The sequence below is a fragment of the Podarcis gaigeae genome, assembly GCF_964106915.1.
Source record: "Podarcis gaigeae genome assembly, chromosome: 10".
In the NCBI taxonomy this organism is placed as follows: domain Eukaryota; kingdom Metazoa; phylum Chordata; class Lepidosauria; order Squamata; family Lacertidae; genus Podarcis; species Podarcis gaigeae.
The window spans coordinates 20,688,510-20,716,164 of NC_139686.1; the positions used below are offsets into that span (position 1 = coordinate 20,688,510).

The 27,655-nt window shown below is 44.0% G+C and overlaps 1 protein-coding gene and 1 long non-coding RNA gene across 2 annotated transcripts in view; one reads left to right on the forward strand and one right to left on the reverse strand.

Moving 5' to 3' along the window:
* Positions 1-8,875: 8,875 nt before the first annotated feature.
* LOC310826292 lies at positions 8,876-21,644 on the forward strand. Its single transcript, XR_014555691.1, has 3 exons — positions 8,876-9,129; positions 19,594-19,647; positions 21,040-21,644. It is a non-coding gene; the product is annotated as an uncharacterized lncRNA (long non-coding RNA).
* Positions 21,645-25,611: 3,967 nt separating this feature from the next.
* Positions 25,612-27,655, reverse strand: part of SLC13A4 (solute carrier family 13 member 4) — a 39,937-nt gene continuing 37,893 nt past the window's right edge. The window contains exon 16 of the mRNA XM_083700332.1: positions 25,612-27,104. Within this exon, the coding sequence (XP_083556458.1) occupies positions 26,967-27,104 (138 nt within the window). The 3' untranslated portion in view covers positions 25,612-26,966. The remainder of the gene's footprint in view (positions 27,105-27,655) is intronic.

Below are 27,655 nucleotides of genomic sequence, written 5' to 3' on the forward strand. Positions count from 1 at the left end.
GTTAGGCACATCCGTTCATTTCAAGTGCTCTACTCTGAGTAGGACTAACATACTGCTATGACCCACTGTCTCCTTCATAAAACAAGAATTTCTTCAACAATTCTCAGAACACTGTTAAGTCAGCTGCATTTCTTGGGTCAAGGTGTTCTGCCATCTGAGAGCAGCCACTGAGATGGCCTCTTCCTCCTCCTCTTCTGCTCACTTGTGCTTCCGTGATTACAAATACAAAGAAAGGATTTCCAACAGATCTTTGCAAGCAGGCAGCATAATTTGGGAGAAAAGTACCCGGAATCTATGCCATTCAGGGCTTTGAAAAGTGCACACCAACAACTCTGAATTGTTCCCAGAAACAAAATGTTGAAACCTGGGGTATATGCTGTTATTGTTTCATTTAGATATTTATAAACTGCACCTTCCTGTAAGCTATCGCAAGACTCAAACCACCACCTTGCAATGAAAGTGTCAGACATCTCAGTAAGAGCTAGTTGGCAAATAATCTCAGGTTCCAAAGGTCTGTCTGAATGATAGTTTTTAGGTGGCATCTGAAAATGGGCATGGATGGACCTCTATTGGCAAGGGGTTCCACAGGGTAGGACCTGCCACACTAAAGGCTCAGTCCCTGGTAAAAGCCAGGGACCACCAATAAGTGATTTTCCCCCCTGACAATTTAATATTTTTTGTTATAGCTTATCAATATGGTTGGAAGTTAAGCAAACTTCATGCTGCTGAAGATGCCTTATACCGCATCCGGCTGCTGGTCTGTCTAGTTTAGTATTGCCCATATGGCATGGCAGCAAATCTCCAGGATTTCAGGTAGAGGACCCACCCTCTTTGCCCTATCTGGAGACGTTGGGAAGTGAACACACTATGCATGCAATGCAGACTATGACTGTTCAGGTAACGATGCTTGTGAACATTCAGTCAGTTAAAGGTCCATTAGGTCCAGTCGTGGCCGACTCTGGGGTTGTGGTGCTCATCTCGCTTTATTGGCCGAGGGAGCCGATGTGCACCTTCTGGGTCATGTGGCCAGCATGACTAAGCTGCTTCTGGCGAACCAGAACAGCGCACGGAGACGCCGTTTACCTTCCCGCCGGAGCGGTACCTATTTATCTATTTGCATTTTAACGTGCTTTCGAACTGCTAGGTGGGCAGGAGCAGGGACCGAGCAACGGGAGCTCACCCCATCGTGGGGATTCGAACCGCCGACCTTCTGATCAGCAAGTCCTAGGCTCTGTGGTTTAACCCACAGCGCCACCTGCATCCCTCGTCAGTCAGTTAAGATGTCACAAAAGAGCTTTTTCCTCCTGTTTGAGAGAGAAGGGCACATGCACCTCTTCTAAGATCATGCTTGTCATCTGTAGTTCTGTGAACATGTGTGTGTGTGCGCGCCAGATTAATCAGCGCACTTGCTTGGTCAATCAAAAGTTTTATATACATACATCCTGATGAATCCAACTGCTAAGTGCTTAGATGATAACATATTTTGGTTAATAGAAACAGAATGATACCGAGAACACAGGGCTTCACAGTGTGATGAGAAAATTACTCAGGGGCAAGGACTTTGGAAATGTAACTCATGCTGCACAATACAATAAGGCTCATTATAAGCTGAACCCTGAATTGCACAAGGCTGTCGGGTTGTGTTGAGTGCATTTGGAAACCTGCAGTGACTTCGCACCAGGCAGCGAGCGAATGCGAAGCTCTTATGGATGCTGTGCTGCCAAAATAAAATGAAATAAAATAAAATCACAATTGAAGCCCGCTTGCTTTCATTCCGTTGATACGCAGATCTCAGTTCCCAGCTTGCTGATAATTGTGCCTAGTTTCTGCTGCATCACTAATAAATCTTCATGTTCAATTTGAGGTTGCATGGCTACTGTTAAAAAACCACGCACCGCCTATGGTCCCATGCAACTCCAGTGAACAAATTTTAGCCACTTGGATTATGTAGCTACTTTCCAAGCAGTTTTGCAACTTGGAGAGCATATCCAACAATCCAGACTTGCCTTTGAAGCAGCTATAGAGGTTCCAGACTTTTCAGATCTTCTAGGAAGGCAGCAAAGCTTTGGTGAAGTTGGCTGAGTCACAGTCAGTTGGTTCTTGCAGTAACTTGACAGTATCTGTGCTCCTTTTATGCGATACTTGACTGAATTCTCTGCATCTGATGACTGGCTCTGTGGGGTCCAACATAGCTCTGAGTTGTTTAAAGAAGAATGGGAACCTTTTACAAAGTACTTAAAGAAACAGCAAAATGAACTGAACTGGATTCCTGAGCAGGTTTTGAATAAATATCCACAAACTTCTTATTGTTAATATATAGATAGATAAATTAAGGATCTTTACAATTTTATAAAAAGCAGAAATTAAAATGTGCTGAAAAACCAGAGAAAGGAGCTGAGGAAAGTCTGGGGGGTGGGTGGTTTTTTCTTTTTTGGGAGGAGGGAGGGGGAAATGGGGGGGGGGAATGAGGATGATATGTTTTTGATAATTTGTTATGTTGAAATTCCTAATAAAAATATTCAAAACAACAACAACATAGCTCTGAATTGTAAAAAAAAAAATTGTATCCCCCTTTTGCTGGGGAGGGGCTGCAGCTGAGTGATAGAGCTTCTACATCACATGGAGGAGGAGTTCCTAGGTTCAGTCCCCAGCATCTCCAGGCAGAACTCTCCCTTGAAATCCCAAAGAATCACTGCCAGTCAGTGTTGACAAGAATGAGCTAGATGGACCAATTGTCCAACTCTGCATAAGACAGTTTCCTGTGTTCCTATGGTTCTTCTGCATCAGATATCCACAATTCATGAACCATCTGAGCCAAACGTAGCTGAACTCCATTTTCCCCCAGCTTACTAGAGTGCTTTGAGGGCCACATTGAAGCTTCACCCAAGATCCGCATGCCAGCACCTGCACACACAGTGGAGGGGAGCGCACACAAACATTGGACAGCTCTCCCTTCTGCCATAGGAGATGCTCCTTCTATGATTGGTTTTACACCCATTTATTTGCCCAGGCTTTCTCTGACCATGGAATGTGGTTGCTAAATTTGTATTTTGTTTCATCAAAATGATATGGTTAGTAATAACATTGCTGCTATTCTATATTGAGATTTGTATACCGCTTAGAGACTTTGCTTGAATGTTAAGCAGGTTATAAATGAATAAACAAACTCCCCTCTGCCCCCCCACACTTAGAAGCATTTTTACTTTCTAGGGCAGCGCTGGTGTAGGAAGGTCCAAAAGCAAAGGACCGTTTGTCTTTGCAAAAAGGAATAAACAGAAATCTAGCGTGGTGCCATGGCTAGGAGATCTTAGAGCACTTCTTCCTGCTTCCTAAGAAGTACAGTGGTACCTCGGAAGTCGAACGGAATCGGTTCCAGAAGTCCATTCGACTTCCAAAATGTTCAGAAACCACTGTGTAGAAGCCTGTAGAATCATAGAGTCATAGAATTGTAGAATTGTAGCGTTGGAGGGACCACGAGGCTCATCTAGTCCAAACTCTGCAATGCAGGAGTCTTTTTTACAAGGACCAAACCAGGATGTAGAAACAAAGAATAATCAAGCATATAGGACAAAACATGATAGCTTGGGAAGACCACACATCTCATGCAAGGAAGTCCTTCCCAGGGACTCCTTCTCAGGCCCAGCTCTGCTGTTAGGCAGAGTGAGGTAGCTACCTCAGGCAGATTTTGGGTTGCATGAAAAGGCAGGAAATAGTCTGTTTTTATTGTATTTTTCAGCTCATGGAGGGAGACAGCAAACTAAATTTAATTTTTGGCAACCATGAGCGCACACACTCTTCCTTGCTGATCCAATTGTGTGCATAATTGCATTCTCAACTGCTCCCCCCATCCCCTGCCACAAAGCACAGTTTTAATATGCATGAGGGGGGGGATGCACAGTTAAGCTGGTGGCAGAAAGAAAGAAAAAGTCAGATGAGCAAAACAAAATAGAAAACTGCCTGTGGCAATACCAAACTGAGAATATGGTACTTCCGAGATCAGTTATTTGCTTTGCACAGCCAGAAGAAAAGTGGACTCTGGAGCAGAACAGAGGGGACCAGTCCATTTATTATGTTGGGTCAAGTTGCAGCATCTTTGAAATGCCTGATACTGGATCTTGATGCTGGAGCAATTAAAGAAATTGTAGAAATTGTACCACCCTATGCTCATAATGATTTGCTGCTGGAAAAAGGAATCTGCACACCTACCTCAGTAATGCTACATTGCCTAGCAGAGGCATATTGGTTCGTTTTTTCTTTATTTTATTTCATTAACTTTATAAGCCACTGAATTGTAAAAACAAACCTCAAAGCGGTTTACAAAAAGACAAGGCAATAAAATCGAAACAGATTTTACAACCCTACTGCAAAACATACAAAAGTTAGAATACTAAAACAGATTAAAATAACCTCAGCTTTCTAAGCATCTGGGTAGGCTTGTCTAAACGGGAAGGTTTTTAGCAGGCACCGAAAAGATTATGGTGAAGGAGCCTGCTTAATCTCAATAGGCAGGGAGTTCCAAAGTGCAGGGGCTGCCCAATGATCGAGTTCTTACAAATGTTGAATGAGAATTATGTGGCACTTGTAGTGCCAATTCTGTTGATCTGAATCAGGCATAGGCAAACTTGGCCCTCCAGATGTTTTTGGGACTACAATTCCCATAATCCCTGACCACTGGTCCTGTTAGCTAGGGATGATGGGAGTTGTAGTCCCAAAACATCTGGAGGGCCGAGTTTGCCTATGCCTGATCTAAATGGTCAAGTGGGTACATGTAAGGTGATCTTGCACCTGGAGACATCAGGGATTGAGCCTGGGACTTTTGGCATGCAAAGCAGATGCCCTGCTCCTAAGTTACAGCCCTTCCTCTTAAATAAGGACTGATTTAAACAGGAACGTAAGATCATCTTTGGTTCATCTAGCTAAATATTGCACATCCTTTTTTTTTTATAATAATTTTTATTAAGGTTTTCCAAATTAAAACAAATCAAAACAAATTAAATCCAATCTATAAACTTTTTGCCAATAACTAGGACTTCCCCTCCCTACCCCCTCTTGTGTTCCAAATCTTCCAAATAAGCAATTAAATTCAACAAGTTCTTATCCCCAAATTACACTCATCATCAATAACCCAATTTATCCAAATTCCCATCCCCTAAGATCGATCTATACCCTTCCACGAGTTTCCCCCTTTCAAACATAGTACAGATGGAAATAAGATAAATATGAATAGTAATTTTACAGCCTTTGGATTCCAATTTTCCCTCCCCTCTTTCCCCTTTGCGTTTCACCTATCCCTCCACTTCTAATATCTTCCTGGAGTTCCCACATTACACTATGTCCCTCAGGTTCTTTGCCAGTCTTTTATTACGGATGTCCAATCGTAGAAGGAGTCTATCAAATAAGGGCCCATTTCTTCTATCCAGGTTTTTATATCCAGGAGTAAAAACTCCAATTTTGTATCCATAAGCTTGTCAAACCTGAATATCCCAAATGTTCCCCCAGTTCTGTCCAGTTCTTGTTATTTCCTTGTTCTTGTCAATCATTCTCCTCCTTTTTATTTCTCTGTTCTCCCACAGAAATGTTCTTTTTCCAAAAGTTTCTAGTGTCTCTGCAGAGGCTTGTTATTCATAGAGCAAAGCATTACATCATATTCCTTTCATTTTCCAACAAATAGTTCCATTGTTTCCTGTAGTGTGTAGACCTCTGTAGACAAAATAATGTTCCATTCCTGCAGTTTCCCAGGAGATTAAAAGTTCCATTCAACTGTTCAAGTTTCCTGTGAAAAACACATGCAATATCCCTCGGCTCCTCTAGATGGATTGCAGTAGCAAAGTTCCCTTCCAGAATCACATCCACCAGACCAAGTAGCTTGTTGACCGATATTTAAAACAGTTTATATTCAATTTATAACAAATATAACCGGCAAAGTCCTCATAACAAAATCTCTATTTTAATCTTCCTTTTTGACAGCTCTTTGACAGCTGTCAAAACCTCCATCGCTTTTCTCCAGGCAGTTTCACGAATCGCTCCAGGGATTCCGGGGGGGGATTGCTTTTTTAAAACAATTCCACTTTTCTCCTCCAGCTCAATCTTATAATTTTCCCTCGCGAAGTTGCTGATTCGGCAAGATAAGGTTACACTCGATCTTAGTTGTCCAGTCCTTTGTTTTGGCTCTTCTACAATTTAGGGGTGGGCTGACTTCCTTTTTTCCGCCTCCCCCGTTCGCTCCGAATTTTAAAAATTTATCCCCTTTTTTTTAGTCCATATTCCAATTACTCACGGGTTCTTCTTTAGAGCCGAATTTTCAATAGAAGAAGTCAGCGCTCTCCGCCGGATGGCATGCGGCTGCGCTCGGCAGGGATAGCAGAGAACTCAAAGCACCACGCTTCTCCCCGGCACCCGATCCGTAGCCTTTAAAAAGGCTCCTTCACGAGTCGGGAGAGCGCTAACGGTGCCAGCCGAGTCTCCATGTCCACGGCCTCCTCTGGCCGTGGTTTTTAAGGGTCCCCGCATCGCCGGTGCGGTAGGACCCAGCCCCTGCCAAGCCGGCTCCCTCCGGAGCTCGGAGGGAGTCCGCCATTCGGCGATGGCGCCAACCCGGAAGTCTAAATATTGCACATCCTGACTGGCAGTGGGTCTCCAATGTTTCAGAGTGGGTTCTGTCCCATCCCTACCCGGAGACCTTCTGCATTCAAAGCATGTGCTCTACCACTGAGCCTTTTGTCCTTCTCCGCAGTTAAAGGCCAACCTGGATAAATAATTTCATGGGTGTAAGGTGAACATTGCCAATCAAATACCAGCCAAAACCAAAGTATAAAGTGTGTGTGTGTGTGGGGGGGGGTTCTTCAGATGAATACCACCTGAGGAATTTGGAAAAATACCAAATCACTTTGCATAAGACCAGTGAAATTTCCCCAGAGGGATCTGCACATTTGCTAAGTCACTTCAGTGATGTGTCGCTGAATACCAGAGTTATTGATCTGCTAGGTTCAAGGAAGCCGGCAGAACAAAGTCTCCTGTTCCAGAATAAACAGAAAGTCTGGTGTGGCTTTGGGAAGGAAAGCACAACATATTTCAGCTGTTATTACACTTTACCATCCATGTATGTGAATTGCAAAACAAACAAAAAACCCCAGAACTTGAAAAAGCTGAACATGTTCCTAATTATTGTGGAGGAATGATTAAACTATTTTCAAAGGGAAACATTGCCATCTAGCTTCCATTGCCCAAAATGTCATTGTGCTAGGTTTATTTACAAAGTTTGCTTATATCAATTACTGAAGGAAATGTAAGCATGAAATGAAAGGGGTTGATGGGAGTTGGAGTCCAAAAATTCCTTGAGAGTCACAGGTATATAGCTGGATGGGAAAATGTTCAAATTTGCCCCCTGTAGATTGGAGATTATTACTCCGTTTCTGTGGTCATTAAATGAATAAAGTATCTCCACTGAGAAAAATCCACTAATGTGGGTCTCTGGTGCCATCTTGTGTTTGTTTTGTAAAATTTCATTATTCAACAAACTTGAATGCATTTCTAACAGCTAAGACAAAACATGACCATTTTGATACATGAATCCTGTTTATCAGCTATAATAACAACTAAATTCCTCTGTGCCCTCCATTGACTCATTCAACTTTGTTGAAGTAGCAAGGCTACTTCCATTCAAAAATGGGAGATTTGTGGAATGTAGTGGTGGAACAAAACACACACACACACACAAACACTTTATTCTGTCCTCAGCAAAATGGCATTGTTTGTCATTCTACAATTACAAAAAACTTTTATTTTTAACAAGTTCCTTGATTGGGACAGTAAAGCACATTGTTAACAGAAACACACAAACATATAATGACAGTGGTACCTTGGGTTAAGTACTTAATTCGTTCCGGAGGTCCGTTCTTAACCTGAAACTGTTCTTAACCTGAAGCACCACTTTAGCTAATGGGGCCTCCTGCTGCACCGCTGGAGCACAATTTCTGTTCTCATCCTGAAGCAAAGTTCTTAACCTGAGGTACTATTTCTGGGTTAGCGGAGTCTGTAACCTGAAGCGTATGTAACCTGAAGTGTATGTAACCTGAGGTAGCACTGTATAGGATAGATTCTGAAGCTGAGGCTCCAATACTTTGGCCACCTCATGAGAAGAGAAGACTCCCTGGGAAAGACCCTGATGTTGGGAAAGATGGATGGCACAAGGTGAAGGGGACGACAGAGGACGAGATGGTTGGACAGTGTTCTCAAAGCTACCAACATGAGTTTGACCAAAATGCTGGAGGCAGTGGAAGACAGGAGAGCCTGGCGTGCTCTGATCCATGGGGTCACAAAGAGTCGGACACGGCTAAACAACAACAGATTGCATGGATTGCATGGATGCAGTTCTGGTCACCTCGCTTCAAAAAGGCAGTTGTAAGAGTTGGGAAAAGTTCTGAAAATGAACCACCAAACTGATGAAGGCTGGCTCCCTGCTTGTGGAATCCTCTCCCCAGGGAGGCTCACCTGGCAGCGTCTTCATTAGGCAGCAGGCAAAAACATTCCTCTTCTCCCAGCCCTTTGGCTAACTAAACCATCTATGGATTTTTAAACTGGTGTGTGTGTGCGCGCGTATCATTATGATTGTTACTGTTGTGCATTTTTGCGTTTTTATATTGTAGACCTCCCTGTTGATGTTGGTATCCGTCTGTCTCCAGAGGCGATGCCGTGCGCCTCTGGGGGGGTGAAGTCAAATCACTGCGCCAGCAGCACCCAAGCAACTTCCTCCCCAGGATGCAAGCCTGGGAATTGCGTGCATGGAGGTCCTGGCCAAGCAACGTAACGGAAGCAGCTGAGCTTAGCCAAGCGCCACCTTCGCCGCTGAATCATCAGCCTGCGCGCGCTTCCCTCCCCTCCCGGAGCTACCAGGGCGGAGAAAGGAGGAAGCGAGGCTGCCTAAGGTGCGCGCCGCCGAGAGCAAGCAGCGCCCCGGATAGGGCTCTTGAGAGGCCCGTCTAAAGGCTCAGCCAGTGAGGGAAGCCGGAGCTGGGTTGGGAGGCGGGCACCCGGAAGAGAAGATGCTCTGTGCTGCGCCTGAGGCTCTCCAACTGGAAACGGAGGGGCGGAAAAAGGCGGCTGCGCGCAGGCACCATGTTTCAGTTTTTGGTGAGTCTTTTCTCAGGGGCGCAGAGGCTGGGTTGGCTCGGAGCAGGGACGGGCAGGCGTCAGGATCGAAGGTGCCCTTTGGATCTCTCTCTCTCTCTCTCTCTCTCTCTCTCTCTATATATATATATATATATATTGCTCAGATCCCCCAACCAGGGCCGAGCGCAAAAGAGCACATAGTTAGAATGGGCACAGATCCCCGTTTTCCGTTCCAGAACTTGAACTCAACTCGCGGTGCTTTCAGGGTAAAGTGTCCCCTCGGTTAACTGTCTTCCTTTTATTAGTTGGGAAGGTCTCTCTGTCGCTGCCACTGTAAAACAGAGTGGGAGTCAAGAAACTCTTACCGATTTCGGCCACCCGGATTTCGACCAGTTAATCCCGCGATCTACTGAGGGCAGAGGAAGAGAGGCGAATTTGCAGTCACGTTGGGCCTCTAGAAGAGAAAGAGGGTGGTTTGCCTACGAAAGACACCCCCCACCTTTTAAATGAGCAGAGGAATAAACTAAGGCATCGAGAGGGCAAGCCTGTAAGTGGGAGTAAACCCCAAGAAAAGCAGTGGGGTAGGTGTGTGTAGGATTGCACCGTAAAACATTTATTTGGGAGTGTGTCCCTCTGACTTCAAACTTCTGAGTAGATACACAAAGAAGGTTGTGTTGTGAGCCTGGAAACTTATACAGTGGTACCTTGGGTTAAGAACTTAATTTCTTCCGGAGGTCCGTTCTTAATCTGAAACTGTTCTTAACCTGAGGTACCGCTTTAGCTAATGGGGCCTCCCGCTGCCGCCGCGCCACTGGAGCACGATTTCTGTTCTCATCTTGAAGCAAGTTCTTAACCCGAGGTACTATTTCTGGGTTAGCGGAGTCTAACCTGAAGCGTCTGTAACCCGAAGTACCACTGTATATCCCTTCCCACGCCCAAGGTCTGTTGTTTATTAAATTTGTTGGTCACTTTTGTCTTGCCCAGGCCAACTCAAAGCAACTTACAAACAAACAGAGACAAAAACAGAGGCGTCTAATGTTTCCCCATCCCAATTGTTCTAAGGATGAAAGCTTTCTCCTGACCCACATTTGTGGCAGCTGACAGCAGCTCAGTAATATGGCATCTATTTGGCAGTGTCTGTAAACTGCTGTTGTAATCACACTGTTCAGTATTTTCTCAGCATCATTTCACACGGGTTATGTGCTCTTCTGTTCCACTTACGAATCATAAGGGCGGAATAACTGCTCTGAGGAAGGTCTGGCCAGCCTAATGTTTTCTTTCCATTAGTGATGTCTTTGGAAGCTCACAAGCAGGGCATCAAGATAGCAGACATCTCCCCTTGGCTGTTCCTAGCACCTTCTTGATACATTCCTGGGCTTATTTTGTCTTTTCAAACAAATCAAGCTGCTTTCCCACACTGTCATCTTTGTATGCCCTCTGCCTTAAGCTATCTATTTCATGCAGCCTGACTACGCTTTCCAGAAGCCGTACAACCCCTTAACATATCTCAGAAAACAACACTGGTGGTTGTTTCAAATAAAGCCATTTAAATGTGTCCTGTATATATTTTGGAACTATTGGACCTGTGGGTCTCCAGATGTTGCTGAACTTCATTTCCCATCAGCCCCAGCCAGCATGGCCAGAAGTGAGGGATGATGGGAGCTGTAGTCCCAACAGTGTCTGGAGGGCTATAGATTCCCCACCTCTGCCCTGCTGGTTGCTGCAGTAGGCTAGATCATGCCTGATGTGTTCAATAGCGCATCTCAAAACTGGGTGTTCCACCATTTTAACAGTGCATTCCTCATTATTGGGGACCAACACAATTACTAAGTGCCTGTCAAATTTCCCCTTGAGATTCCCAGGACTATGATCCATTTGGGGGCCTATGCAGTTTCCTTTTAGATTGATGCAACAATATCTTTGCACCAGTTTTGCTTAAGTGTTTTGGTTTAGTGCCTGATATTTGTTGATGCATTTTGACATATTTATCCCTGTGACACAGTGAGGCAGTTTGCTGGGCCAGTGGTTGTTAGTGCCCACAACATACCAGAAGTTCCCAAGCTTGTGGGTTTCCTTTTTCTTTTTTTAGCTGTCTCTAGAAAAACAAGATACCCATACCATATCCAAAGTTCAACTCGTTTCATGCCTGATAAGGTGCATGCCTTCCACTCTTCTCCTGTTTGTTTCACTGAGCTGCTGCTGCTGCAATCCTAGACCCACGTACCTGGGAATAATCCCCATTTGAAATCAGTGGGACTGAACAGCATAATTCTGTGCATGTCGTCTCAAGTCCTTCGGGAGAGGGCTGTTGTGCTCTGGTCCTGTTTGCTTGCAGGCTTCCTGCTGGCAACTGGTTGCCCACTGAGAACAGGATGACAGAGTAGATAGACCTATGGCCAGATCCGACAGAGTTTTTCCTTATGTTTCAACCTGGATGTTGAATTAATGAAACTTCAAATTTCTAAATATTGGTTCAGAAATGTAGTCACACCCTCATGTGGATAGGTAAATCAGCCACATGTATCAGTGCACTGCAAATAATGTACAGTCATACCTTGGGTTACCGATGCACCAAAACCCAGAAGTACCAGAACGGGTTACTTCCAGGTTTCGGCGCATGTGCAGAAGCACCAAATCGCAACCTGCGCGTGCACAGACGCGGCGCTGCGGGTTGCGAATGCTGCAGGTTGCAAACGTGCCTCCCGCACGGATCACGTTCGCAACCCGAGTGTCCACTGTATTACATATATATTAGCAAATGCAAATCTTACGCACTTTGGTGTTCTCTCTTGCTGTTTGTCGTGATGCATAGTTGCTACCCTATTGCAAAACAACTACTGCTTGCTCCAGTGCTGTGTTAAAAAGGAAAGGTGGGATGCTGGAGACGGAATGGTTTCTGGCCAGGGCATCTGCACCAAGAGCTGAACAACTTTCCAGCATTTTCAAGTGAAACATTGAGAACCGGAATCACAGACTTGTAGAGTTGGAAGGGACCATGAGGGTCATCTAGACCAACCCCCTGTGATGCAGGAATCTTTTACCCAATGTGGGGCTGAAACCCATGACCCTGAGATTAAGAGTCTTATGCTCTACCGAATGAGCTATCCATAGTCAGTAGAAGTCTGGATGTCTGCTGGTTGGCCATTATAGTCCAGGCAGGCCAGAGATTCCCTTCAATCACCTGATTACTCACCTCCCTGTCAAGATCTTCTATAATGGCTCAGAATACTAATCCTAGCCACCCTTGAGCCGGCCACATAAGCACTTTAAAGCCATTTCTGTTGGGAGGGATCAAGCATATGCTTAACTGTCCCATTGAAATGGAAATACGTGCTTTAATTTTCCACTGGATTGTTCCTGCTGTATTCCTGGGACTCCCTTGGGCAGCTTATGACATCCCTGATTCTTACACTTCTTGAAATACAGTGCCACACAGATGTTTGCTTTCTGAGCTTTGGCTATATTTTGATCAGGCATTAGTAAGGTGCATGTAAAGTTCAGAGGTTCACATGTCTCCTTTCCAGTAAACATTAGGCCCATGGTCCCATAAACAGAGCTACCGGGTTTCTTATTGAAAGACATTCTGTGTGCTTGAACACAGATCCCGGAGTACAAGAGGCAATTGAATTGCATTCCACCCTTCCTCCTGGGAACTCGGGACACAAAAGGCCATAGGTCAGTGGAAGAGAACATGTTTTGTATTCTGGTCTCTAGTTCAGTCTTTGGCACCTCCACATATGGTTGGGAGATACAGCCGTCTGAAACCATTGAAAGCGACTGCTGGTCAGCATAGATAGACCATACTGAGCTAGATGGACCAGTGCTCTGACTCAGTCTAAGGCAGCATCCTATGTCCTTGCCGCAATCCTGCGAGGTAGATCAGGCTGAGAGTGAGTGACTGGCCCAAGGCAACCATGAGATGAGCCTGCTGGATCAGGCCAGGGGTCCACCTAGTCCACCTTCCTGTTTTCACAGTGGCCAACCAGATGCCCAAGCAACATAATCTCAACATAACCATTAAAAAGGATTCCTGAAAATACAGGGAAGTAGAATAAAATATGTCTTAATCAGCTAAAACAGTCCGGAAATGGGGGTGTAGAATGAACAGTTGGTCTGCGCCCTCCAGCATCCTCTAAAATGTGCAAGAGTTCCATGGAAGACGCATAGGATGGCAAACTGATGCGCAGTAGGTTTTTGAAGTTTGGGCAATCTGTGCTTTGGGTGTGGCGGCACATTCCCTTTGAAATGCACTCCCAGTGAACATCAGACGAGTACCTACCGTATTTTTTGCTCCATAGGGTGCACCGGACCATAGGGCGCACCTAGTTTTTAGACGGGGAAATCAATAAAAATAATACCCCCCCCCCCAGCCCCAAAGAGCAGCGTACAGGCTGTGCACAACCTCTCCCTGCCGGAGAGGCACAAGCCTGCATTCGCTCCATAGGACGCACACACATTTCCCCTCAATTTTTGGAGGGGAAAAACTGCGTCCAATAGAGCGAAAAATACGGTAGTTACTGGCATTTAGGTACCTACTTTAAACTCATCTGTTCACCTAGGCTTTCCCTGGGAGGTGATCTTACTATCTTCTTGCAGCACAGTTTGGAAATCACAATCCTACAAATCAGCCCCCAGGCAGCACATCTCTCTGTCCAATTTTAATAAATTTGCTCTGTGTGGAGGGTCTACATGTTAAAGTTCTGTTTTTTGTTGGGCTTTGTATGTGATGCTCCTGGTGATTGTGGCTCAGAGACATGCTTAGAGAGTCTTGCAACCTTTAAAGCTACTTTCTCTAACCAGGTTCCTCCAGGTGTTTTTTGGACTGCATCTGACCATTGGTCATGCTAGCTGGCTTTGATGGGGTCTATGGTCCCAAACATCTGGAGGACAACCAGACTAGGGAAGGCTGTTGTAAACGGCATCCCGTGTCCATATTTAATTCCAAGTCCAGACTTTTAATTAAATTATTGCGGGTGTTTGTGTAATTTTACAGTAAATCAGACTTTAATTTGTTTTTCTCTTTTATTTATACAGCTACCTAGCTCAGATGCTGATCTTTGTTGAGAGCCGGCCTTTTGTTGTTGTTGCTATTGATTTTCTTTTTTTAATGCTTCACAATCCAAAGCAAAGTCGGAATCGTTCGAAGGACGTCTCTTATTTCTCTGGCTTTGTCTCTTATTCCTCTGACAAAATGACAGATAAGACTCGCAACAGACAGGGCATCCTTAAGTATTCTTCTTTGATGGAGTAGATGTCTGATGTTCTCTTGCATTGCAAATCCACAATAAAAATCACTTCTCTAGAAGACTTTCTGATTAGTGTTTGAGAACCGGAAGAATGGAAGAGGGAAAAGCTGACATATTCAGCCTTGCCTTCCCTTCCCTGTTTTGGTAACATACAGTGTCGGGACTCTGCTCCTTCCTAGTTAAGACTGTTGCAGGCAGATAAAGGGATAATCTCATAAACAGGGCTTTTGTTTTTCAAAAGACCAAAGTAACTATGTGCTTTTTTAAAGGACTATGCATAAAATTAGGATAACTGTGGGAAGCCCTATACATTCCAGCCAATGTTTTGCAGTCCTCACTTGGCATGCAAATTGCCGATTGTCAAACGGGCTGCCAGCTTTTTCCCTCCTAAGACTATTTAAATCCACTTGCAGATGCCACAGCAAGTAAAAAGTACTTTAAAATATCGGAAAATGAGCTGTGTGTAGGCCCCACAGGGGGAGGGTATATTGCTTCAGGAACTGACCTTTTATGAACTCCAAAATAAATGTGCCAGAGTACATGGTTGCCACTACCCTAAACTCTGAGGGTGGGATTTAGTGTTGTGTTGTGATGAACTTTCCATTTGCACAAAGCATCGCAGCTTGCCAAATAGAAACACCACCCCTTTCCCCATCTGCATGCTCTGTTACCAGGCTTCACCTGACACAGAATGCCACGGAACACAGAATCAGGATGCAAGATGGCCTTAACAGAATGGAGAACTGGGCCAAAATTAACCACTGGCCTGATCTAGCTTACTATTCTTATGTTCTTAACATGAAGATAAAGGGACCCCTGACCGTGACTGACTCTGGGGTTGCGGTGCTCATCTCGCTTTATTGGCCGAGGGAGCCGGCATACAGCTTCCGGGTCTTGTGGCCAGCATGACTAAGCTGCTTCTGGCGAACCAGAGCAGCACATGGAAACGCCATTTACCTTCCCGCCGGAGCGGTTCCTATTTATCTACTTGCACTTTGACGTGCTTTCGAACTGCTAGGTGGACAGGAGCTGGGACTGAGCAACGGGAGCTCACCCCGTCAAGGGGATTCGAACCACCGACCTTCTGATCAGCAAGTCCTAGGCTCTGTGGTTTAACCCACAGCACCACCCATGTCCCATCAACATGAAGATAGGTGTGTCCAAATAAACCGGATGTCAATGAACAACAATTCCCCTCTTCCCTGGCTGCTGGGAGTTGTAGTTCAGCCACATCTGGGTGGCCAAAGTTTTCCCCACGCCTAAAATAGACAGAGCCAGCTGAGACCATGTTGTTGTCATATAGATATTTGATCTGTGGTTAGCTTTGCCCGTTGACATGCTCCAGCAACTGCCTCAGAGCAGTCAATTTTTCCGACCACCAATCAATGGAATGGTGCCGGTACGCATTTTATGTTCCGTTGGCCTGAAAGCAAAAGAGTTGGGGAGGGGTGGAAGGAGGAGTGAGTGGGTGCGGCTTTTGAGATGCAATCTGTTCCCACACCACACCCCTCGATACCCGCAAATACATGGCAAGCGAAGCAGGACACTGAGGTCCATAAATCTGTTTTCTAAGAGTGGAATGGTAAGCATGACTGTGTTGGAACCAAGATAAATTAGGACAGATGTACTGAAATGCTGGATGGGCAAGGAGCAGCAGTTTGGATTAAGAGTAGGGATATATATATATATATATATATATATATATATATATATGGATGGAGCTGGATCATGAAATGGAAATCTTGTTAGGATGTTAGTTAAAAGAGACACGGTGTCGATGTGAAGCATTTTTTGAGAAGAGTTGGATGCAAATGATGTCTCAGCTTCCAGCTAGACTAAATGTCTCTTGGCCTCTTTCAGGCACTGCACTATTTCAGAGCAAGGAATGCAGCAAATAACTTTGGGGTACACTGTGTGTTTTGTGACTGCACATTCATATGCAGCGAAGTCCAGCAAATCATAAACAAGGCAATGTTCTTTGTTTAATGTGACTGTAAAAAGAAGCCAGTGACTTGAAAAACAACAACCTATTTTACTTTTGAAACTCAAGAGGGTTGGTTTTGCTGTATGAAAGAGGATGGCTTTTTTTGTTTGGAAATTGGCCATTGTGTCCTGGACTGTCCTGAGACTGTGATTCGTAAGTGACCACCAGACCATGCAAGCCACTAGGGGTGTTTTTGAGAGCTGTAGCAGGACAATCAGACTCAAGTTCCGGCACCGTCCTCAAACTGGCTTCATTCATACATATACACGCAGAGCATCTTCAAGGGTAGCAAAAGTCGCATATATGCATAAAATAACATATTACACAATGGGACACGGGTGGCGCCGTGGGTTAAACCACAGAGCCTAGAACTTGCCGATCAGAAGGTCGGCGGTTCGAATCCCTGCGACAGGGTGAGCTCCCGTTGCTCAGTCCCTGCTCCTGCCAACCTAGCAGTTTGAAAGCACGTCAAAGTGCAAGTAGATAAATAGGTACCGCTTCGGCGGGAAGGTAAACGGCGTTTCTGTGCGCTGCTCTGGTTCGCCAGAAGCAGCTTAGTCATGCTGGCCACATGACCCGGAAGCTGTACGCCGGCTCCCTTGGCCAATAAAGTGAGATGAGTGCCGCAACCCCAGAGTCTATCACGACTGGACTTAACGGTCGGGGTCCCTTTACCTTTACCATATTACACAAAGTAAAATGGATGTAATACAAACTCATTTTTTTAAAAAACAAGGCAGTTTTATAGGAGCTATTATCAAGCACATGGCCATGCAACCTGTTTGTTTGACTTTCAGCACTGAAATGAGTATTAGACCATGTTTATCTTTGTGTAGCACTGAAATTAGTATTAAATACTATTTAGCTGCATGTAGCATGTGTTAATTAATTAATATCAAAACACCCACATGGGGGGCGGGGGCGGGCAGAAGCTTTGTTAGCTTTTCAAGTAAAATTTAACCCGTACAAGAAAATGCACAACAAGAATGTTGCCTGTTAATGTGCCAATTGACGAAAATAAGTGCAACGTACCATCCTCCCGAAAAGTGATATCTTAAGTTAATAACTGATGGTATGGAAAAGTGAGCAACCAGTTTTTAATTTTCCATAGAACCTTCTAAATCAAGGTATTTTCCCCCAAAGTATGTGTTTTATGACCATGACAGAAGACGCCAGCTCTCTTTATTATTCTGTTGCGTGCTTGCTGCCTAGTAGCCGGATGTTAATTAGGAAACAAGTCATACTTAATTATTATTTCTTAAAGTTGGCATTCCGATATTGGCACACCAAGCTCCAATCCACAAGCAACTTTATGTGCAAGATTTTAAGGGTTAGGCAGATTGTTTGCTAGCAATCTGACATTTTTAAAATCTGTTCTGCCCTGAGACATTGTTGGGAGAGGAGGCACACTTCCTGTCACCTCCCCTTATTTCTCCTCTGACCCAAATGCTGCCTCTTGTTCTTCCACTCCTGCCAAGGACTTGGAGGATGACCACTTCATTCCTTGCTGGGAGAAATGATACTCTAGCAAGGTGGGAAGAAACCCCATTTGAAGGCAGTTTCTCCCAGCACCTAATGGCAGCAGATTAAGAAGTGGTGGCACCAGAATCTCCAGAGGGGAAGCGGCACAATGCAATCAAGTGAATGTGGGCAGAAAGAGAAGTTCCCATCTTCCTCTAGCCTAGCCTCCTCCTTCCACCCACGTGTTAAGATGCTATTGCCAACCCCAGTCCCTAAAATCTTGAACTAGAAGTGAGTGAGGACTTCACTGCATACTTGTTCTTCTCAGATGATGACTGGAGAGGCATTTAGGTGCCTAGCGTGAGGGTAACATGTATGGTTTATAACCTACAATTTCTTCAAGCCAATCTGGTGTAGTGGTTGAGAGTGCTGGACCAGGACCCAGATGACCACAATTCAAAACCCCATGCAGCCATGAAGCTTCTAGGTGACCTTGGGCCAAAGGGGTTGTGAAACCGCGTTTTTCATGGAGCACACAATCCGAAATTGGCTTTGCTCTCCTGTTGCAAGCACTAGATTGACTAGCTCCTACAAAGTGTGATATATGAATTCTCAGCTACTGAAATCGTGTCCCCACTTTTCCAAGTTTAATTGTTTAAGGCAATTTTAACTTTACTGTACATATTTGTTTATTCCACAGCTCTTTCTACACCCAGTGGCAATAAAATCTGCATTTCTTTTGTGGCTGAAAAATAGATCCCCTTGTGGTTAAACCAGCAACCACAGGCATTGAAATATTTTCACCACTTGGCGACACATTTATTTATCCATTTAACATTGCAAGATTTGAGGACTTTATCATCCAGATGGAAGAGGTTTACGAGGCCCAAGCTCTCAGATGCTGGATTGGGAAAAACAAAAACCCTTTTGCATAGAGTGGTCACTGCTGGGTTAGGATAAACGTTTAGTCTGTCTCAAGTCAGGGTTTCAGAATCTTTTTCAGCCTGAGGTCCACATTTCTTCATGGGTAGTCTTTTGAGGGCCATATACCAGTGGTGGTTGGGACAAGAGTCTTGAAGGCCACAGTTGGCCTCTGAGTCTGTGGTTCCCCATCCTAGATCTATGACAATTTCATAGTGGGCATGCAGTCATATTGTATCCAGTGTCAGGGGTCAGGGCATGTCATGGTTGGACGTCCACCAAGATCCATAACCTGGGAAGGGGCCCACCACAGAGACCCTGCCTGCTCTACTATCCCTCACTTTAATTATTGGCACCCCTTTGATCGCCTGTGCTCCAGCCCGGAGTGGATGAGTTAGTGAGAGACAATTGCAGCAAAGAGGAAGCAGCGGCCATTGTTCACTTTCTCCTTTGCAAGCAGCAATGGCAGTAAGGAGAAGGAGGGGGACCCCCTCCAGTGCCTTTAGCATGTTACATAACATCACCACTCCCATGAAAAAAATCCCCTGGCGCTTGTCAAGTGCTAGGAAATTTGCAAAATTCCTGCATTTGTACTGAAAATCATGACTGAAGGAATTAATTTCAGTATTTGCTACGTAGCTTAACTTCCGAAGCAAGCATTATGAGCAGCAGAAACCACTTGGCAAAAACCAGCAGCTGAGAATGTGACAAACACTTTAATGAGTATCAGGTTTGTTTTGAAACTGGCAAAAAGTTGTTTTTTTTTGTTTTTGTTTTAAAAAAGCTTAATGGAAAAGAAGCTGTGTCCTTAAGCACATTCACCAGATGGGAGAAAAGTATATACCTTGTCTATCCTTTTTATTTCTTCTTTAGGTTGGTTTTGCACTTGGCAATGTAGTTGGGATGTATCTGGCCCAGAACTATGATGTAAGTATTATTTTGCTAGTTTCCTATTGCTGAGCTTCTATTAACATTGTTTATGGGGTTGCAGTTTTGTGCTAAGGCAGATCCATGTTATGGTTCATACTATTTTCACATGTTCACTTAGAAATCCACTCTGTCCTGTTTCCTCGTTAATCTGATATATTTTAAAGGTCAGTACCAGTTGTCTGTCAGCAAATTTTGAAGTGCAGGATCCCATCATGACAGACCCCTCCATACCCCTCCATACCCCTATGGAGAGTCCAAAAACAGAGTCAGCTGCATTGACCCTTATCTAACACACATAAAAAGATAAGAAGGGCCTGCTGGATCAGGCCAGTGGTCTATGTAATCTAACATCTCACAGTGGCCATCCAGATGAAGCCCACAAGCAGGACCTGATGTAGGTGCTTCCCCCCTCACACAATTGATAAATGGAGGCATGCCCACACCATTTCATTGTGCAGTATCTTTTTCTGCCCTTTTAGAGTTGGCAGCCATTTTGTGTGATGTAGCCTCCACAGCAGCCATTTTGTAACAGGTGCCCACAGCAGTTTCTCAAAATCCCAGTGCTTCTGCTGGCCCAAAAAGGTTCGCAATGTCATTGAAATTCTACTCAATATAATCCAGAGCAAATTCCAATGTATAGTTAGCAGAGTAACAACTTAAACACGTTGCAGGATTCCCCAAAAATAGACCAGAGGCAATTGTATTTCATCCAGTAGAGCTTTACTGCTGCTGAAGGCAAATGAGCATAATGGTCACAAATCCAATACATTCAGGATTGGCACTGTCCATAAGAAATCCAGTTGCAGCAGACTTAACTTAAACTTAAAATAACTTATAATAAGTGTAAACCCTAACACTAAGCATACTACGTATAGAACATCAGAACAAAAGTGAGATGGAAAGAGAGAGCCCTGTTGTAGGGTTTCAGAACCAAACAATAATTCTCTTCCCCCTGCCCACCCGCCAAACACCCAGCTTTTCTTACCACACAGACTGATAAAGATACCGTATTTTCCGCTCTATAAGATGCACCAGACCATAAGACACACCTAATTTTTGGAGGAAGAAAACAATAAAAAAAATATTCTGAATCTCAGAAGCCAGAACAACAAGAGGGATCGCTGTGCAGCGAAAGCAGCAATCCCTCTTGCTGTTCTGGCTTCTGGGATAGCTGTGCAGCCTGCATTCGCTCCATAAGACACACACACATTTCCCTTTACTTTTTAGGAGGGAAAAAGTGAGTCTTATAGAGCAAAAAATATGGTAAATAGAAAGCTTGCTCACTGCATTGTGACATTTTGGTTGGCCTAATGATGGTATCGCCATGCCAGAGACAAGGAATTCTGTGAACAGTAGAAGATTCTGATATCCTGTTGTGTTTTCAAATAGGTTCCGAACATTTCAAAGAAGATTGAAGACATCAAGAGAGACGTGGAAGCTAGAAAGAAGCCTCCGAACGACAAATGATGTTTGCCTAGCTGTCTCTGTATTAAATGTAGATCATGTAGTTTTGCCACTAGGTCGCAGATGCCAAACCTTCATGTGGCTTTTCTGGATTTCCTCCAGATGTATAGTCTTGAAAAACCAAGCTGCCCTCAGGCTGAAGTGTCACCACATCCAAGGGACCTTCTAGCACTTTCTGGATATTTGACTTATTTTTCTTTCTTTCTCTTTACCCCATGTGTAATAAGAAAAACCATGCAGGGAGAGACTGAGAGATTGGACTATTGTTCTCAGTGTTTGTTTTCAATAATATTTTCTATTCAGTATTAATTTGATTTCGGAGTAGAGTAATGAAATTAATTATTCCAGTGTGACAATCAGTAATGGTCTGGCTGTAGAAGTGACTCATGAAAGAAATTAAAATGTGTCAGGAATTAGCATCCAAAGATTTTTAATGGTATTTTTAAAATTAATTCAGTATTTTTTTGTACAACCTATTTGTAACATACTAAATCACGTATAAAAATCCTCCTCTCTTTCCCCCCTCTGAAGTGAGAGGCTTTTTTTTTATTTTAACCTTGTTGATTCTTGTGCTGTGTATTTTCCATGCAAAAGGAGTGTGAATTATTGAGCAAATCACAGAACTCTGAAATAGTTTTTGGTCTTGCTTTCACCCATTTTCTTCTCTCAGGCATTTTGTATGGTTGCTCCTTAGATTCAGCATTGGTTGCTTTTTTAAAAGTCTTACAACATGCCCAATAACAAAGTTGTTCCCTGTGAAGAGGAATTGTCTGTCAAACTACTTTGAGAATTGTAACTCTTTGAGGAGAATTTGACGACTCTCAACACCAGTAAACAAAGTGCAGCTCCCAGAATGCTTTGGGGGAAGCCATGGCTGTTTAAAGTGGCCTAACAGTGCTTTAAATGCATGGTGTGAATGTGGCCTAATTCTTGTTTTGTCCCTGGTCTGCTCTCTGCTGAGTTCCATAAGGGTGCCTCTCCCGAGATATGTGGCAAGTTAGCAGGTATGAGGGGGTGAGAGCAGACTGAGGTGGGCAGAGCAGTGCCTCATTCACCCTAATGAACGAGTGTCCACTATTCATACATTCATTTACATGCAGTTAATACTGTGTGAACTGGGAATACAGGGCCCATGCTTGTTCAGCCCATGCTTGCCCCTTCCCAAAGTTGTACATACAATTGGGAGGGTATCTGCATCAAGGTGGTCCATGGGATCCCTCTCTGCAGCAGTCACCATGGAAACTCATGGGTTGCATTCCACTGGACAGATTTCTGAGGCATTAGCATGGGTACATTGGAAGTCGGGGGTGTGGAGCCTGAGGCCTGAGAGTTAAATGTGGCCTCTTTGGTGCTCTTCCCACACCTTTGTTCCCATATCAACTTCTTGGCTGGAATGTGTCCTTGAACTCTGACAATTCCTCCCTAGAGGGAGGATGAAGTATGTGTGAGTGTGATGATGCTGGGGGCAAATGCTCCTTCAGTGGGTGAGGTTGAGGACTCCACGTCAGAAGGGGAACTGCACCCAGGATCAGCCCCAGATAGGACTAACCCATGGTGTCATTGCTCCCTATCCCACGGACTTATTGTTTCCACTCTCTGGCTCCAAAGATCCCATCACAGAAGCCCGAGTGCAACCAGAGTCTTGCCATCTCTGTAGCCATTGTTGCTGTTCTCATGGACTTCTTGAAAACATCTGGGTGGTCATGGTGTGTGTGTGTGTGTGTGAAATCCTTTCAGATGAGATTTTTTTGGGCTAAAAGAACTTGAATTCCTTCACAGGCATTTTTATCAAAGAATGTTTTTGCTTCCTTTCCCAGAAATGCAGAGTGTCCATTCTGTATACAGTACAAGGAAAAACAGAGGGGTTGCCCCAACCTCATTTTTAAGGTTCCTGCTTATTCAGATCTGCCAAGCAATTAACTTTCAGGCAAACAAAGCTGGTTCTAAACAAAGCCAAGAGACATTCTGATGTCAGTACCCATTAATGTGAATTGAGCGGACTTCTTACATCTCTTTCGAGATCTGCAATCCTTTGTACATCAGTGGTGATGGCTTTCAAAAGTCGCTAATGGGTTTCAGAAGTGCCAGAACTATTTGGGAAGGGCACCCTGGTCTGTGGTGTTGACATAATTATGAAGGTTCAAGTAGTAGCAAACACAGACCAGGATTAGCATAAACCTCCATCTACTTCCATGCCTGCAGGCAGAGATTCTCCCAACCCGTGGTCCATCTAGCTGAATATTGTCTACACTGACTGGCAGCAGCTCTCCAGGGTTTCAGGCAGGGGGCATTCCCAGCGCTACCTGGACATGCCAAGAACTGAACCTGGGCTCTATAGAGTAGGTGCTCTTAATGTTACCAGTTTCGTTGAAGAGTGGTTCCACATTGCTCCTCATTGCAAGAAAACAAACAAAATTGTAATACCAGGGATGTTTGTCTACTTAGAAATCCGAAATAGGTATGCTTCTCTTCTAGTCTATTGGCAATGCCCATTTCTATGAAAAGGGAGGCAATGGAGATGTAAAATGTCAGTGCTGAATTTGTGGCTGAAATCACATGCATTCAAAGCAAGAAAGGGAGCAGGCAGGGTTGAGGATATGTATGTTTGTTGTTATACTTAAAAAAAATAGCAGTTAAGATAATTAAAAACTAAAATAAATGTAGGTCTATACGAACACCAGTTTTTCCCATGCTGTGATTTTTCATCTGAGGGTCTAGCAAGAGGTATTGGTAGAAACAGTACTTTATAGCAATACTCAGGACAGCTTATAATGTAGTAAAAGAGGATACTTGGCTGTATGAAGGTTCTTTTTCTGCTGTCTTTGACCAAGGTTTAGGAGTGTATTTGGGAATCCGTAAAATAGCCTTAGTCATTGCTAATGATGGAAAGGTTCTGGCTTGGTGTGCTTTCTGCAAAGAAGGTCCCAGGTTTAGTTTATGGCATTTCCAGGTAAGGATGAGAAAGAACTCATCCTTTAGTTTATGGCATTTCCAGGTAAGGATGAGAAAGAACTCACTCTGAAATCCTGAAGAACAACCACTACCAAGAAGTGTAGACATGGCTGACTAGACGGGCCAGTAGTCTAACTCAGGGTATTGGCAACTTCCTATCAGCCTCTGTTCCTAAAACACTGCAAATCCCAGGCCTGAATGCTTCCATCTGTACTGTCATGTCCGAGTTACTTTGCATGTTTTATGAATGCATCTGAATGAGGAAAAGATACCAATGAAGCTGAAGGACTTGGAAGCTGTAGCAAACTGAGGCATCCAAACATTGGTCATCCAATAGCATCTAGAGGGCCACAACTTCTCCACCCGTAAGCTAGTTAATTCTCCGATTTGCTCTGCTCTCATTCTTCTCCTAACATGAATTCTAGAATTGAGGTTGTGGCCCTCTAGATGCTATTGGATGACCATTCTTTCCACCCATATTTATTGACTCACTGGGGCTGGTGGGAGATAGTCCTTTTTCTTTGAACTAAATGGAATATGAGAGATCATCTTGTTCCTGCCACACTCCAAACATCAGATAAAAACTTGCTGTTTTAATGGAGCTGTGGCATTATAAACAATCAATAACGTACAGTTGTCACACTGAAGCTAATTCGGTGCTCAAATCCACTTCTCTCTCTCTTTTAGCAGAATGGTAAAATTATTTCAGATGCACTTAATAGAACATATATAATATATTTGGGCAAAAACGGTGACATTCTGTGTCCAGCTGGGACAGGACTTTTGAATCTGGAAATGGTTTGCCCTGGAATTGCCTCTTTAACTTTGGGATAATCAAAACAAGTGTCCTAATAAATTACCCAAGGCAATTCTAATTCAGTTGCTTTCCTGTATATTGCTCAAGACATTACTAGTTTAGCTGTTTTCCATTTTGTTGTTTGTTTGCAACTTGGTCTATATGTGCAGAGAATTTTCTTTGTTGTCAATCATCCACTTAAATTAACAACTCAGTGGGTGGCCACTTCTACTTCTCCCATCATGACTGCCAACTCCCTTCTGGTCACAGACATGCCATAGACCAACAGAATGAATCTCACAGCCCCAATTGGGGAACCCTTGACCTACTGAGTGTGCTCATGCCTGAGTGGCCATTTAAACCGGGGTCTCTCTGGTGCTAGTACTACATGCTGCTGGAATAGTGTGGGAAGAAGTCACTGTAGGGGAAGTGGATCCCAAGATGATGAGGTGAAGTGTGAACTGGGTCTCCGTCACTTGCCAAGCCATCCATCTCTACATGTGGAGGCTTGTGGCACTGCTATGTCATCTCCACAGAGGGCCGTAGAGCAGTGCTCCCCCCAAAGGGGGTACAAGATGGTACGCAGTACCGGCACCTTTCTTTTTTGTTTTGTTAAAAAGTTTGGCACTTACTGTGTAACAGCTTCACGGTGAATACCGGCACCTATTTTTCTAGGGGGGAAAGCACTGCCGCAGAGTACTCACTCAGGCTTTCAACATCTCCATTAATATGTCTACAGATCACAATAATTTCCGAAGCTTGAATAATTTATTTTATTCACAAGCAATTTCTACAGCATAGACATTTTTATTAGTGTCAGAGGAGCCCTCCCCCTTTAATAGGGAACCCTCCCCACAAAAAAAACCTGATCCTAGTACAGTTACTGTCGTTAACAAAGGCTCTATTTCTGTACACATCCAAGAGTTTCTGGTTACATCAGTTATTAAAATAATATGCCTATTGTAGAGGCCTGGTATTTAGTTTGGGAGAGATTCAGGTGTCAAGTGTTCTCTCTGGGAGTCTGGTTTGCCACCTCAAGGCTGCCCCCGTAGTGTAGTGTAGTGGAAGGAGAACAGAGATCTAGGAATGTATATATATATTTAGAACAGGAATGATGCATCATCTGCAAGAGTGCCAGGCATCTGAAGGATGCTCCTTGCTCTGGCAAGTGAATGTGGTATTGATGAGGCTTTCAAGTTTTACTTGAAAAAACATCATCTGCCACAGAAGGCAGATAAGCATCAAAGTTGGAGAATGTGGTAAATAATTAGCCAGAGGCTGGATATCTGCCTCCCCAGCTTTCTCTATCACTGGGTTCCTTCTTCATGCTAGCAGTTTGGTAACACTCCATCGCAAGAGTGCATAATGCAGCCTGGTGCCCTCTGGCTGTTTTTCTGTTTAATTTATTATAACATTTATGCCCTGCCTTTCTTCCAGGGAGCTCCAGGTGGCCTATATGGTTCTTTCCCCTCTTCGTTTTATCATTGCAAGAACCCTGTTAAGTTAAGTTAGACTGAGGTACAATGACCGGCCCAAGATTACTCAGTGAGCTTCACAGCCGAGGTGGGATTTGAACCCTGGTCTACCATGGACCTGGTCTTCTCCCTGGACCAAAGGGCAGCTGTGCAGATAACCCTCCGGGCTTGAGCAATTGGCTGATCTAATTGGTTCTTCCTTGTTACCAAATAAATAACTCCACATACAACTTTTAACTTTTTCTTTTTAAAAAAATGTTCTATAGATATATACATATAGATACAGTCTTCAAAACACACTTTGGATGTTGGGACTGTGGGCGCTGTGATTTATGTATCAAGTGTTCTGTAGAACAAAGATGGGTTTTCTGTGGAAAAGACGGGGGAGTGAGGGATCAAAGCAATTCCATGGTATTGCTGAAAGACAAGAATAATGCATGCTTTTCCCAACCCCTTCAGTACCAGATGGCAGAGATATGGTGATCGTTAGGGAAGCCTCCAACAGAGTTACTTCTTACTTAGTTCAGGTTAATGGAACAAATATACACTCAAGTGTTTTCCTTTCTTAACAGCTGTGCAAATATTTTGCTCCCAACTTGCTGTGAGCCAGCAAGTTCTGTGGACGCTGACTATGATGGACCAGTGACATTGCTGGCTGCTGCCCAGTCTGGAAACTTATCCAAGTGAAAAAGTCTAATTCCCCAAGTATTTATTGCCACTGTAACAACCACTAGGCCAATCAGATTGACACCAAAGCCAGCTTTGATCTATGAATGAAAAAAACAAGGGAAACAGACCACATTAATTGTCATCAGTTAAGGCAGGACTTCTCCTCTCAAGGTAGCAAGGGATACAGGTAGACATGCCTTCAATGAAATTATGAGATTAATCATTTTTCTAAAATGGTCTGGACAAAATCCTCAACGTTAGCAAGGGGTGCTGAGATTTCAGTTCATCCTAGAGCAGGTGAGAAATCTCTTTTGTACTGTGGTGGTTTTCCACATTTTAACACAAGCACATCCACAACCACACCTTCCTTTGGCCCTTCTCCATCTGATTCAGTCTGCTTGTAAATTGTGCTAGTAACTTCATTGATGAAGCTGCTGATAATGGGGCAGGGTAATTCTCTTGGTTTTGCCTTTGTGCCATAGCCAGGTAACTCATTCTGCACAACACCTGGCTGAGAACCTGACTCTTAAGTTTTGCCTTACTTCAGGAAACCTCAGACCCAAGGTAAAAGGTATGCATGCATTTAAACCAACACATGCCTGTCTCTATGCTAGTGTTTTTGTTGCTCTTGTAGAAGTGCGTGTTGGGG